Source organism: Chaetura pelagica, unplaced genomic scaffold, assembly GCF_000747805.2.
Source record: "Chaetura pelagica isolate M959 unplaced genomic scaffold, ChaPel_1.0 scaffold275, whole genome shotgun sequence".
In the NCBI taxonomy this organism is placed as follows: Eukaryota; Metazoa; Chordata; class Aves; order Apodiformes; family Apodidae; genus Chaetura; species Chaetura pelagica.
Genome location: NW_009953486.1, coordinates 5435797 through 5451054, shown reverse-complemented (window position 1 = coordinate 5451054; position 15258 = coordinate 5435797). Strand labels below are relative to the sequence as shown.

Sequence of the window (15258 nt, the reverse complement as noted above, 5' to 3'; positions counted from 1 at the left end):
AATAGCTTCTTGGCTAAAGCCAGATCTTGCCAGAAGGGGCTATTGCAATACTGTAGAACCCCTGGACCTCTGAAAGGTGAAGGCAACTTCAGCAGCTCAAGCCCTAAATGGAAGAGTATCTTTTCTCCAGATATAAAAATCAGGTGCCACAAGGTTGTCTCCAGGACAGAAGGCGTGGATGAGCTGAAGGAATGAATTCAAATGTCTCTTCCTTATGCTATCACTTGTGCTACTGATTTCAGAAAGCATCCCAGAGTGCTTGAGTTTGTCCATCTGTTGTTCTCCCTGTGTCTGCTCAGTCTGTTGCTGAGGAAAAACTTAGCCTGAAATCAGCTGGGAAGAAACTAGGGTGTGTGCCTGCTACTGTAGACATTGGACCTGGGTCAGAGGTCAGAACTGGGGCTACTTGCTTGTCACACTTCACAGAGAGATGCTTTGGTGTCAGCTTGTGCATCTCAACAGAATCAAATGCCACCAGGAAATCTTCAGATGTGTGTGAAGACTTTCAGACTGTGCTCTGTGAAGTGCCATGATACAAGAGCTCTCAAGCAGTCAATCAACGCAGCACAAAATAACCCAGGAGCTGCCAACCGTTGCAGCCAGCATCACCCAAGTGGTGACATTGCCTGCTACTGCATGTGACCAGGCTGTGAGCCAGGGCTCTCAGAGTGTGTTTTTGGTACCTGGCTGCTGTGCTTTGCAGTGCAGGCATTCTGCATGCACACAGGGCATAAGGAGATCCCTGGGAACTCACTGCTGCAGTGTGTGACTTGCATCAGGTCCCTGACCTGTCCCACCTCTGTTATTCCAGTACACAGCACTCTGAGGTAGGGCCAACGTGATGAGAAAGTGATTTAGGACTGAGCTTTATAAACACATTAAAAAAAATAATTCTCATGTAATCAAGTTGTTCGTGTTCACCCCATCTCTGTACCCCTTTTGCCTTCCTGTCTTCCCTGTACATCCACCCTGAAGACCCAGACCTGAGTTGCCCTTGCACTTAGGCCTGGGTCAGTGGCACACTCATGTGCTCTCTGTCTTCATCTTCTGCTCTTGTGTTGACTTAGGGAGAGTTTTGCTTACTGAGATGAAGTACCTGCTGGTTGATACCCAGCAAAGCAAAACAGACCACTGTGAATACTGCAAAGGCAATAGATAGGAGATAAGTAATGTCTTAGATAATCTGCATTGTCTTCTTCATAATGCAGTATGCCTAGAAGGAGAAGAGTAATAAAAAGTAAATGGAGGAGAAGACATATTCAAATGAGAACATTTTTTTCTCTTCAGAAGGTTGAACTTTGGGATTTCAAGCATGAGTTGATTCTTGTAAAATCTATTGAAATATATTACTCTGCATTGGAGATCACAAAGAAGTACTTTACTGCAGTAACTAACTGTCTTTTGAGAAGAATTTATGACAATAATAAGAAAAATATCACTGTTTTCACCCCAAAACACTGATGCTATTATAATTAATGCTTTTTTTCTTTTTTCTTTAGTTGTTTCTAAAGGGAAATGCAGCAGGTGCTGTCCTGGAGGGGAATGACTCAGTCTGAGGGTCATTAGTGGTGGTAGGGCTTGGGGTGGGTGGTTGGTTTTCCTTTCCCACCCCTGTGCAGTAGCAGCCTCCCTCCTGGTTGGGGCCCATTGCCTCCCTGGCTGGGATGGAGGGAGTGTCTCTGCCTGGAGTGGAGGCAGCACATGCTGCCCATCATGGGGGGCTGCTGGGGGACGTGTACCAGTTGGTGCTTCTGAGCTTCTGCCTGCTGTGAGTGCCTATGGCTCCTGAGCCAGGATGGAGAGGCAGTTTGCTATTCCCCAACTAGTATAAACCTTTCACCATCTCACTGAGCCCTGTCACAGCATCCTCAGGATTTGTCAGCCTAGAGACAATTACTGGGATATCCAGCAGCAGGAGTGTGACATATCTGATTGTAAGAAATAAGCTTTCCATTAGGACAGATCCTAGATCACTAAATGATTGTTACCAGGATGTATGGCTGTTCTGCTGCTGCCAATGTTTTATGCAGAGGTACAAAACTTCATTAGCACCTTCACTTGCAGAAACGTAGATGTGGTCAGTATAAATGTCAAGGTAGTTGCTGTCCTGAATTAAAAAGTCTGGCTTTTTTTTCCTCTTGCATTTGAATCCTTTCTTGGCATATGAGAAAACCATACAAGTTGAGCTTGGCAGCTGGCAGTTTGTGCTTGACCTGTCATGTGCTGAGCACAATGGGAATAGGCTGTGACAGATTTGTCATATTTAACAATGAGTTTGTTGGTGTCTTGTTAGCACTGGAGATGTGCTTCCATCACAGGATTTCCTGGAAGAGTGAAAAAAAATCATGCAAAATTAAGCACAATTAGGAAGTCTCAGTTTTGACACTTCTCAAAATTTTGAACCTGGAGGCTATAAAAACCTGAGTTCTAAATTTGACAGCTATGCAGAAGGTTTGCTGTGTTCCCTGTGGGGTGTTCCTTCCATTATTTCCTTCTGTTACCACCCACAGAATGAGTTTCCAGGCATTGGATCCATTATTTATTTTTATTTTGCGGGATCGTTGCTCACCAACTGCTCGTTGTTCCTCCCATTCACAGCACAATTACTTTTTCAGGGATCTTGCTTGAAAATGGGTTTTTGTCTGTCTGGTTTTCCCCAGTGGAAGGGAACAGGCAATAAATAGACTCCAAGAAGAAAGCAGCTTAGGATGAAGGGCCAGAGAGAAGCAGTGGCTGTGCTGGGGAACCCAGGATGCTTTAGAGAAACGGTTTTTGTCGCTGGGCCCTGTAGCCCTGATGACTCTTTACACTTCCTGAGCCTTATCTAGAGGACAAGTGCTGCATTTCTTTCTTTAGAGTTGACACAATTGATATGAGACTGTTCCACAGAACTAATGAGACCAATGTAGAGAAGCTGTTAGGTTATACAGCTTTGGGAACATTTCTGTTGAATTCCCTCTCTGTCTTCAACCTCCACCACATAAAAGAATCCGTGAAATGTTTCCTGATAATGAATATTTAAATATAATTTCCTGAGTCTCTGGCTGAGTGTTAAGCCTTTATATTAAAAGGAATTTAAATAATGAAGAATTTCTCCTCAGTCAAATGCAGGAGTGTTACTTATGTTTGTGAGGGTGAAAAGTGGATGTTAGAAATATGAAACAAGTGCAGTACATGTTTACTGAAGCTGTATGCAAGGTAAAAGATACATGTTTATTTTTTGGTGTGGAAGCTATTTTTCCAATCAGTTTTTGGTGACCAAGCAACAAATCTGTGGATCTTTGAAGCTAAAAAAGTTTCTAATAATAAACCCATGTTATTTATTTATTTATTTTTAAGTGGACCATTCTAACAAATCTTCAACTTTCCATCAAAGACTAGTTTAGAGAGCAACTTTTCACCATTTTTACAGTTTTGTCCTCCATGATGAAAGCTGTACTGGAACTGGACTTGCTCCTCCAACTGGGTGAATTCTTTAGATTTTTATCATCACCTCTCTTTGCTTCTGCTACATCAGGTTGGTCTTTTTCATGTCCTTCATGTAAATATTTCTCAAGCTGGAGTGAACTTTGATTCTACCTGCCTCTTAGTTAAAATCCTGTTCAGATAGTGTAGCACTGAAGCTCACATGCAGGCAAGAAGGAATGGAGAATGTGTCTGCTTCATTGTCCAAGGTCTTCAGTTCGATTGTCTAAGGTGATTCACATCAAGGCTGCATTTCTTTAAGAGCAATCATAGGCATGTTCATGTTCTCCCTCCTTTACTCTGGCCTTTGCAACATGACATAATTATTTTCTCTCTTCTCCAGTCAATAATGGATATATATCTTTTCAAGCTCCTAATTAAAACTCCAAATTGTGCTTTTTCAGGTGACAGAGCTCAATAATGTGAAGAATGTATTACGGACTCCAAAAAGCACCAAGAAACATGCTGTTGGGATTTATTTTAATGATGACACATCAAAAACCTTTGCTTGTGAGTCAGGTGAGTAAAATGGCAATGCTCATGAGAAAACATAAGAGCATTAATTGTGAAATTATAAATGTATTATACCTACACACAGATTTTCTGGGCATTTATACAGAACTTGAGGCAGATGAGTGGTGCAAGGTGCTGCAGATGGAGTGTCTTGGAACGCGAATTAATGACATTAGCCTTGGAGAGCCTGACTTGTTAGCATCTGGAGTAGAGAGGGAGCAAAGTGGTAGGTACATAAATGTTGACCTTTCAAATCTTGAATTGCATTATTTTAAAGTCTTTTAGAATGTGCATATGAATATCAGAAGTAAATCGGAACACAGTTATTTTTCCAAGCCTTTCTTCCTGTTTTGTGGGGGGTGTTTTTGTTTGTTTGGGGTTTCCTTGGGTTTTAGGTTTTTTAAATTGCTAATGGAGGTAATAAGTAAGGTAACTAGAATTGTTTTGGAATAGCATTTTTCCTTCTCAGACAAGTTAGTTGCACTTGGAGATGGGAACTCTCTCTTATGTGTTTCCTTGTATGATGTCTGTATAACAGCTTCAGTCTGTGATTGGGGCTCTTTGGCAGTATTGTAAAGCAGCTAATAAATAATAGTAATTGCATGCAAAACCAGAGCCCATGGCTATTTTGCTTTCCTATGCAAATTAACTAATTACATGCACAAATGCAATTGCAATGTATTTATTCATGCACACAATTTTATTAATTGTTTGCAAACGCCAGGATTATGATGGTGTAGTTCTCATCAGTGTCTGAATGCACACACAAATGTTAGAGTGCAGCATTCTGGCTGCCCCAAACATGGACTTTATTGGGTTACTGGAAGGAAATGAGTCTTTCTGTTTGAATAAATTGTTCTAAGTGAAAATAAGATCTTGTGTTAGAGATGGAAAATAGGAAATTCCTTGAATGACTTTCGCATTTAATGGGCAGGGATTTTAGACTAACCTTTTGTTTTTCTCCCAGAGAGATTCAATGTGTATTTGATGCCATCCCCTAATTTAGATGTGCATGGGGAATGTACCTTGCAGATAACTTTTGAGAATATCTGTCTTTGGGACATCCAGAATCCCAGAGTAAAACTCATCTCTTGGCCATTAAGTGCCCTCCGACGCTATGGGCGGGACCCCTCTTGGTTCACCTTTGAAGCAGGGAGGTAGGTGTGTGTTCACTCTCTTGTGTTGCTTTCCTCCCTGGTGCTCTGGGATCACTTCTGAAGGTTGTTGAAGGACAGGAGAGCTTTTCTTCAGAGATTAGGCTGTAGTCTCTGGAGTGGAGGCTGTTGCCAAATAAAAGTGCCTGAGGAGGGAGGAGGGAGAGCTGTGGCATCCCAGGGGACGGGAGGCTGGCAACATTATATATTACTATATAGGGTTGTTCTGAAATAAAGCATTATATGAGTCAGAGAACTGGATGGACAGATCTGGGAAGGAGAGGTGAATGTAAATCCAGAATTTGTACAATGTGGGCATTTGGGCACAGAGTTACAGGTCCTGTACTAGGAGAAGTGGAGTTCAAAGTTGAGAGCAGCAAGTGCCAGGTGTTTCCCAAAAGCAAACACTAAAGTAATGGAGAAGGGACTCCTGTTTTCCATTTATTATATTCCTGTTTTTCATCTATTTGACAAATGTATTTATAAGAAATTTGGATGTAAATCCTTGTTTAGAATTGTTGTTCTGTATTGTTTCTGGTAGGTCAGTCTCAGTGAGCTGAAGTCTTTGTCTGGCTGAAGTTAAAGCATTTGTTTATTGAAGTAAACTATTAAATTCTTTCTAAGGGAGGTGGATGCATTATTTGAGATAAGCACATAAAAGAATTATAATAGTAAAAGAGAAACATCATAGAATTAACTTATCTGGAATGGGAAGGGGAATTTAAATGTTCAGCCTCCTTAATACTGCAGAATTCAGTCCTTCTGTGGGAAAGAAAGGATACATTTTTACTTAGCTTATCATGCATTAGACATGATAGGACAATGCAGTTGGGATGCTGAGGGTCTATATTATTTTAAGTGGAAGGCAAAACTCTGCACAACTAATTTCAAGTAGCATTAAAAGTTTGAAAGGGGAAGAAAAATTAATCCTACCTGGCACAGATTCTAGATAGGGTCTAAATATTAAAAATGTAGGTCTTGAGCATGAGCTCTCAAGGGCTTAAGCACTTATAATAGATCAGTGGAACTTAGCTGAGTCCCTGTTTGGTGAAAGTGATACAAATATGAGCTAAAACAGTAGGATTGGACCAGAGCAGGTAGTACCCATCCGTAATGCCTTTTATATCACTTTGTTCCATATTTCAGCAGCCTTTGTTTTCTCCCTCCCTGTGCCCCAGCCCTTCTAGAGCAGCCTGGTCAAGATTTGCTTGCTCATGATGATCTATAAACTTCAATCTCACACTTGCAACCTGTCTGTTCTTGCTGTGGCAGGATGTGTGACACAGGAGAAGGACTATTCATCTTTCAGACCAGAGATGGGGAAGCAATCTATCAGAAGGTTCACTCAGCTGCTTTGGCCATAGCAGAACAACACGAGCGCTTGTTGCAGAGTGTGAAAAATTCGATGGTACGACTGCTTGTTGTGGTGGTTGTTTTGCACTGGGTAACAGTGAGCAGTATGTTTCTTCCATGTGATTTCTAACATTTCATTCACAGATAGTAAACAGTCTGATTATTGCTGTTATTACATTCTGCTTGATTTTAATATTTAGGGCAAATAATTGCTTGCTCTAGAAAGTCTTGCTGAAAAGGTTCCTTTTCAAGAATCAAAGCAACAGGGAAACTTGTAGTCCTTGTTTTTGTGCTTGCAAAGCTATCAATATATTTGAATTACAACAGAGATGATAAGCTCCTGTCAATGCATGTTCTCATTAGGTTCCTTAGATTAATCAGCATCATGAGTTTGTTTGGAAGCATTTCTCATCAATCTATTTGAAAAATACTTGGCCTCATGCTCAGTTTTCCATTTGCTAATTGATGTCTGCATGCCAAGGATGATTTGGATAGAGTCATGTGGTTTAGATTACACTATGGGGGAGGACTAGATATTTGTCTGATCTCTCGGTGGGTGTCTGTTTTTCATGAGTCTTTTTTGTGTCTAAAACTTGTTTTATGATGCACATGACTGATAGGAAATATGAGTGTAAGATGCAAAACTAGCATACAGATTGAAACCAGCGTGGCATCTTCCAAAACATTGCATGTAAGGAAGTCACTTTATGGCACTTGCACCTAATGTGTTACAGGGTCTTATTAACTTCAATTTTTTTTTCATCATGAAACCTGTGGCAGGAATAGGAATGTTCTGTTTCTCCCACGTTACTGTTGGTCTCTCTACACCAAGACTCGCAGGCTGACTTTGACAGCAAAATTAGGATCCTAGGCTTTCTGGAATGTATAAAATGCCCAGAGTGGACAACTATGAAAGAGCCTGGCTATAAAAACCATCTCTGTTTCTAGCAGTAGTAATTGATTTACATAATCTGCTACAAGACTTATGTCTTTCTCTAACTGTAAACATAACAACTCTTGTTATGCCCATCCATGATAATAATTTCTGTTAATTCTACTAACACCTTGGTTTCAGGGACAAGCTGTAGTGATGAATTATCCCATTATTAACTGGACGGCCTAGCTGGGATGAAACAGAAAATGTCATTACTACTTGTGGAAACTTAAGAAAATACGAGAGTGTATGTTAAGGGAATGAGGAGGGGAAGAAATTATCTGGAGTACTTGTATTTATTTTGTTCTTCCACTTTCCTGGACTTGAGACAGAATGGAAGTTATTTAGAAGGAAAGTTATTTATCTTAATAACAGTCCAGTGAGGAGGAGCAAATAAGAGGAGGAGCAATAGGAAATTCTTTCCAAGTGTCCCAACCAGTCTTCTGGACTGGATAACTGATTGCTTCAGCTGAGCATGCAGGTGAATGGGTAATTCTGTCATTTTTAGAACAGGTGGGATAACTGAAAAGGGAAAGTGAAGAAAATTTAAGTCTTGTAATTTAGTAGTATAATATAATTGTTTCAGATGAGTCCCTTTGTCCCTGAATAATAAGTTTCCCAAGTCTGTCAGAAATGTTGTTTGATTCTGAAACAGTAACACTCTATGGCTTCTCTGGATTTCAAGGAATCTCACGTTTAGAAGTTGAAGCAGAGGGTCATGGTGAGTGTAGAAATCAGGTGGCTTGTTCTGCTGATTACAAAATATTTGTAAAGTGCATCTTTGTTCAGGTTGATTGATTTCCCCTGAATTTTTCTTATGCTTCTGAATGCTTCAACAAGGAGTTAATTTCAGATGCTTTCTCTTCATGCTCTGCTGTCTCTATTGTTTCTGTCTCCAAGAATTATTTACTCTATGTGACTTTTTCATATTAGTGAAGCTTGAGCTATTATTTACACAAGCAGTAAATAAAAGTAGAAAGTAGGAGATACAGTGGTAAGAAATTAAGTCTGCACCAAGTGTCTTCTGTTTGCTCCCATAATCCTGACCACTGCTACATGCGGGATGTGATTATCCAAGACCAAGGTTAAGATGATATTAAGCTACCCGATGGCTCCTGGAGCCTGTGCAAGAAAAGAAAAAGGGAGTTGAATGTCACATGCTGATAGATTGAAATAAAGCTGCCAAGTAGTGTTGAGAACGTGGGCTATAATGTGTCTGTCACCTCCCTAGCAGTCACTCTTTATATTACAGTATGTTGGTTCAGTTTGTGATTATTACTGACTCTGGCTCTTGAAATGCATGTGGAAAATTGCTGCCTTAGTGGTTCCTCAGCTGGGAACCTCACCCTGACACTTTCTGCTAATGTGCTGCTGCTTTCTGGTGAGGTCTGAGCATATGCTGACCAGAGCCCATGATGGTTTCACAAGTGGGTTTCATTCTTTTCCTTTTCAGTGAATTCAGAGATCTCTCCCTTTTCTCTTTGAAAGGGAAGAATGAGCTGGCTTTTCTTAATGATGCCTGAAGCCATTTGGGTCATTTGGTAACTCATCTCACCCAACTGTTTCTTTCCTTTCACTTTTTCATTGCCAGACAATGGAAAGAAAATATCTGTTCGAGTTATATTTTCATGAGTATTTGGTTGCCATGAAAACTGATGGGAGCAGTGCTGCGACTTGACTGCTGTCATCTGTGCCTGCTCTCAGTTCAGGCTGCTTTAAAAAAAGACATTAGAACCTGATATCTCACTAAAGTAATAACAGTGAACTTCTCAGCTTTGGCAGTTAAAGCTCAGTGCTTTGTAGAGAGATAATATCAGCCAGTTTACCAGCAGCCCTCCCTGGCCCTTCTTCCCCTATCAGCAACTCAAGTGTGCGCTTTGCACTACATCCCTCTGATGTGCCTCTGTCCAGGCTATTATCTCTGGCCATTTCCACAGAGATTCATAATTAGAAGTGGAAATGGTGCTCACTAACTTTTGAAATAAGAGAAGAATGCTGAGTGTCAGTGCAAGATGGGTAGAAGTGAAAACAGCAGCAGTATGTCAGTGCCTTTGATTTCTGAAGCTGTTTTTATTAGTTTGCCATTCTGCAGTTTTGCTGTAGTGAATTCAGCAAATGTTTTTAAGCAAGTATCATTCTAATTGATTCTGATTTATTATATCAATTTGCTTCACTGGGAAGAAAATCCCCTCAAAACCACAGGGAGTGCAATCTTCTCCAACAGGGGATCCCAAGGTGAAGGTTTACCTAATGTGAGTTGTTCTGCAAAATCTTTGAAAATTGGGTTATCCTGCCTGAGGATAACCTAACACATCTTAAATAATCCCAACCAAACCTAACACATCTTAAATAATCTCTCTTTTCCTTCTGGAGCCATGGTAGAGCTTACCAGGGAGTTTGTTGGTGTGTGGATGCTGTGATTTTGGGGTGGGTTTTTTGGTGGGATTTTGTGTAGTTTGGGTGGGTCTTTTATTGTTGGGTTTCTTGTGGGGGTTTTTTTGTTTTTGTTTTTTTAGCAGGCAGTGGTTTTGCCTCTGGTGCAAGTTTTGCTGATTGTTAAGGTGGATCCAAGAAAGAAAATACTTGATCTTTCCTCTGTGGACCCCAAGGACTTCTGGGACCAACTGCACCCTGCATTTGACCCAGAGCCCAGCAAACTGCCTTAGCATAGCTCCATACATCTCTTAGCCGGGTGACAAGAAGTGACAAGAGGTGGCCAATGGCTCCCCAGCTGCTCTCAGCACTGCCTGCTGATGGCTGCAAGTACTTCTCCATCCTGTTCCTCTGAGGATCTTCCATAGCCACTGGAGCAGCTTTGTGTTGTCCCTCCCCACTTTTCTCATCTTTTCTGCTCCTGTGGTTTAAGTGTGACTTAACATAACCTGATCCCTGCCGCGCACATGGGGAGCTGAGGCTGGGGACCCTCAGCTCCTTTCACGTTTCAGCATTTTCCTTCTCCTCTGGGCAGAAGAGGGCAAGAGGCTACAGATTAGGTGCCTTCAGTTAACAAATTATTTGTTGTGTTGATGATTTGTAGGGTGGGTGTCCCACCCGGTGCAGTGCCCGCAGCCTTTGCACACGTGTGTTCCAACACAACAATTCTGGCTGTTTTCAACCTGCCTACAGAGCTAGGTGCTCCTGCAGCACAGAGCCAGGTCATTATCAAGTTATTCCTACTCTTTCTGTTACAGTAGATTAATTGTGAGAATGAAATCAATTATCATTAAATTTTGCTCACAGTCTGAGGTGTTCTGATAAAGCTCTGTGTATTCAGGACATAACATACTAATTCTTCTCTCCAGCTGTGGGGTTTTTAATTTTTTCCCTTGCTGATTGAGTTCAGGAGGGACACCCCTTCTAGCCCTTTTCTGTGTATCTAATTTTTTTCAAGCTGTGTCTCTTGGGTTTTTTGTTGTTATCCTGTGTGTTGTTTTTTATTTTTATTTTCATTTGTACTCCTGATGGCTGAACTGTTGCTTAAACTGCCTTAGCTTGCTGTTCAGCTCACCAAGGAATGGGACCAACAAAAAAAAAAGTACGTACAGCCAGGAAATGCTACCTTAACAATGCTCTGCTGATTTTTTAAATCCCAGTAGAACATCCATCATCGATGGTTTCCATGGTGCTGAGGTGTGTGTGGTGACACTGCAAAGGGCTTTAGTGAGGGAGCCGTAATAAATACCATGTAGGTGGAACCTTGCATGGTGCAGTGATTCACATCCAGCTGATGTGGAGGTGGGTGTTTTAAGAGCAGGAGCTGATCTGTGTTTTGGTTTGCTTCACCTTCCCATTGCAGGCACAGTGTCTGTTGTACAGAGAGAAGGCTGAAGGTAGATCACACCTCTAAATAATTTGGAAGTGGCTCTCCTCAGAGGCAGCCAGCCCTCACCTCTTTGCTGTGCTGGCTTCATCTCTTTGTTTTTGCTCCAAAATATGTTGATCTTTTTGAAGAAGGTTCTTTCACCCCAAGTTTTGTGAAACTAAGATGTAGATGCTTACTCTTTGGTAAAAATCTGTCTTTATAAATTAGCAAAGTCACATGCAGTCTTGGTATGTTTACATGGATGTTTTCCTGAGCTTTGGGAGGAGAATTTTAGCTGCAATGTGAAGCTTATGATAAAAACAAATTATGTTTATCAGCTTGCACTTACATCTGATTAAATTAATGAGGAAAAAATGCTCAGTTCTCATATATTGTTGTGTTAAGAAAATGTAACTGAAGGCCCTGTATGGAGGGGAGGTGTGAGATGGGGCTTCCAGCAGTGAACTGCAGCCCACGTGCTCTCCTCTCAGCACACCTGGGTGTGCTGTTCATTCAAGTTTGGCTGAAGGATGCAGTTGTCTCCTGTGGTGATGGGAGATGAAGAGAAAATGCTTCAAAATGAACAAGAACAGCTTATTCTCTGCCATGTAAAACATCTCCAGTCAGGTTCTAGATGTGCTGAAGCTGTATATTTAGCATTGGGAAACTAGGGGAGGACCCTTGGTGGCTTTGCTGCTAATGCAGGAGCATCTGAGTACTTTCCTGTCTTCCACTGATCCCCCGTTTCTGTTTCAGCTGCTTGAGTTAAAGCTCCCCTCAGGGGAAGCAGCACTAGCCCAGGACCAGGGGAGCAGCAAGGTGAGCCTGGTGTCACAGCAGCGTGGCCTCCTAACCTGAGTGCTGTGTGCCCGTGGAGACTGACCCTGCTCGTGGAGGGGGGGCAGAGGGAGGGAACGGGGAGCCTGTGCTGGCAAGATCGTCACCAGTCCTTGCAGCCAGTGGTCATGCTGTTCTTGGAAGGGTTTGTCATGACCATGACTGTCTCCTTCACATGAGTTTACTGCTTTGCAGCTGCAGATGAAGATGAGCGAGCGAGCCGTGTCCCTCAGCGCCATGGTGCCCCTGCCCCGCAGCGCCTACTGGCAGCACATCACCCGGCAGCACAGCACTGGCCAGCTTTTTGGGCTGCAAGGTGAGGGGCTGCGTGGGAGAGGTGGGGTTGAAGCTTTTCAGTATCTGTCCATCTCGCTGAAAGCTGGTGTTTGGTTTAAGCCAGTTGCTGCTGTTGTCTGGTTCATGAAGAGAAGGGCACATCACACCTTAAGATGGACAATCTGGGAGAGGGGCTGTCATCAGGGGTGCTCTTCTTCCCATTGGAGGGGGTCCTTGATTTGACAGCCTTTTGACTGGTTTTAGGTAAACAAGAAGTTACTGTTACAGGATGACCAGTTACCAAGATTGCCCAATCCTTCCTGCTACCAAACTCTTTTGATGGCACCAGATTTTTTTGCCAGACTTGTAACATTTGGCTCCCCTCTCCTTTGGATGCCTGCCCATGCCAAGAGGGATGCAGTTGTCATTAATAATTTTGTGTACTTGCTAACATTCAACCAAAATGACTGCATCCTTGAAATAAGCTGAATTAGGGAAAGTGAAAGGAAATGGCCATGATAAGTAGTTCTAGAAAACTTGCTTGAACAGCTGCAGCGGGGCCTGGAGATGGGCAGATGTCTTCTCCAAATCCCCTTCCTGTCTTCAGCCCAAGGGGCAGCACAGCTAAGTCCCCTCCTGCCTGGAAACCTCCCCAGGATGCAGAGAAGGTGGAATCGCTCCCTGGAGAGGGCGCCCTGATCCCAGTTGTCCCTCTGTGGTCACCAAGGGACATCTAGTGGTTACTGAGCACAGGGATGAGGAGGAGGAGCAGCCATCTCTGCCCAGATGCTTCAGAGTGTGCTTCAAAACTGAACTTCAGTCTTCTGAGACAGCAAAACCTGCAGCACTGGTGTGTCCTTGTGCTGGTTTCCTCAGAGGCACCTCTGGAGCAGGAGCTGCACCCCTGAGGAGCTGGTCCAAAGTCAGCATCTTGTGGTCAGGCATGGGTTTAGAGTAAAAAAAAAAAAAGGCTCCTTCAAAACACACCCTTCCACTCCAAGCTACGTGGATTGGCTGAGATAGTGTATGTTCTGAAGCAGTTTCCCTTCTCCACAGGTGGGTCAGAAAGCGAAGCTCAGTTTGGCCATCAGCTTATGGGTGATTTTTGTGTCATCCCTGAAGGGCAGGGCTGGTGGGTGCTGCACCAAAGGGCAGCCCTGCTCTTGCTGCCTCATCCTGCTGCAAAAACACCCATAGGTAAACCTGAGTGTTGCAGGAAACCTCAGGAGCTGGCAGGGCTTTCTAGTACTAATGTGGAGATACCATTTACCAACATCAAGCATTCAGAAATCACTAGACATATTTTAAAACATCCTGGTATGGGAAACTTTTAATCTCTTTTTTTGATTTATTTTTTTTTCCTTCTCTCAGGTACTAGGAGTTTCTCAAGGAATAATGAATGAGATAGAGATATATATATAATTTTATAAAGCTGGATGTTGTGGAGGTTGACACCTCCAGAACATGACATATCACAAGCTGTGATTGCAAATGACAAGCTCTGGCAGTGGTGACACATGTAGTTATATTCTCTTCTGCTCCTCAGCAAATTTTTCAGCAGATGATAAAAGCTGGTATTTTTCCTTTTTTTCAACACTAGAGGGAGCAGGCAGCCCATCCAAAGTCCCGGCTAAGCCTGGCAAGTGTTTCAGGGAAGGGATGAATAATGAAAGCAGCACTTACGTGCCTGTTCGGATTTGTTCAGTAAATCAGGGCACGGGCAGATGACCTGCTGGTGGCAGCCTGTGGCACACCAGGACAAGGCTTACTGTGCCTTGCCATGGTGTCCTTTATTAAAACAATAATTCAGTATGGAGTTGACACAAGATAAATAGATGGTATGGGTACAAACTACTTGTTGTGTATTTACAAAAATAGCCTGCTTGCTAAACTGGAAAAAAAAAAAAAAAAGTTAAAAAATGGATCCTAGGAGATGATTGTCATGAGAATGGGGTAAAAGCCTTTGCAGAATAAGCCAGCCAGGCAGCCAGCACAGTGCTTAGGAAGGACACCTGAGTCCTTGTCCTGATCAGCAGTCAGAACTGCTACTTCAGTCGTACCCCAAACACCTCTAATTAGATTAGGTTGCCAAAATCTTGAATGCTAAAATTATTCTTGGAGAAAGAAATCTTAAATAATTGTGGTACTGAGTCCTAGAGTTCCATGGGTGTGAAGCGGCAGCTCACCCGGTGGTACAGGCACCTGAAATCTTTCCTCCACCATAGCTGGAATTGATGGTTTCTGAAATGATTCTTTTAGCCTTTTCTCATGTACAGAAGAAACCTGATGCTAGTATTGTGAGCTAAAGTGCATTTTTCATTTTAAATGCTAAGCCAGGCCGTTTTAAACATTAAATTGCTTTGTACAGTTTTCTGTTCTTAAGGAACTGGAAAAGAAAATCTGAGTGGAGATTGTGAGAGAGAGCAGCAGATGGAGGAGGGATAGGTATAATTAAAAGGCTGTAGTTCACATAGTCCTTTACAAAATGCTAAATAAGGTACCTGTGTCTTACTGAGTGGTGTTCTTTTTTTTTTGCATTTGGGTGAAGATGTTTCCAGCCCTGTGAAGCTTCATCGCACGGACACTTTCCCAGCCTACAGGTCAGACCATCGATAAAGGACTGTACAAAACTTTAGAAACTCCTTCTCTTCTGACAAATTTTCTCCAGTGGATGATTTTGATGATAAGCAAGAATGGAAACACAGAGGAGTTCAGGTTGGATGAAATATTCTTGCAATACAAAGTTTTTTTTAAACTTTGCCAAAAGTCAAAACTATTCTGTAGATATTGGGGAGGGGAACAAAACCAACAAACCCTCCAGTGTTTCTTTTCTATCTTACAGCTGGACAGAGAAGAAATCACTCCCTAGATATTTCCAAATGTTTTTGTATTATAGCTATGTTGTAAATATCAGACTTTCCTGT

At 42.3% G+C, this 15258-nt stretch overlaps 1 protein-coding gene across 1 annotated transcript in view; it reads left to right on the top strand.

The window, feature by feature from the left end:
• The window catches only part of DOK5 (docking protein 5), a 21162-nt gene extending 6212 nt beyond the window's left edge, over positions 1-14950 (top strand). The window contains exons 3-9 of the mRNA XM_009998758.1: positions 3870-3984; positions 4085-4204; positions 4946-5135; positions 6405-6540; positions 11978-12040; positions 12254-12374; positions 14883-14950. Of these exons, the coding sequence (XP_009997060.1) occupies positions 3870-3984; positions 4085-4204; positions 4946-5135; positions 6405-6540; positions 11978-12040; positions 12254-12374; positions 14883-14950 (813 nt within the window). The remainder of the gene's footprint in view (positions 1-3869; positions 3985-4084; positions 4205-4945; positions 5136-6404; positions 6541-11977; positions 12041-12253; positions 12375-14882) is intronic.
• The last annotated feature ends 308 nt before the right edge of the window (positions 14951-15258 follow it).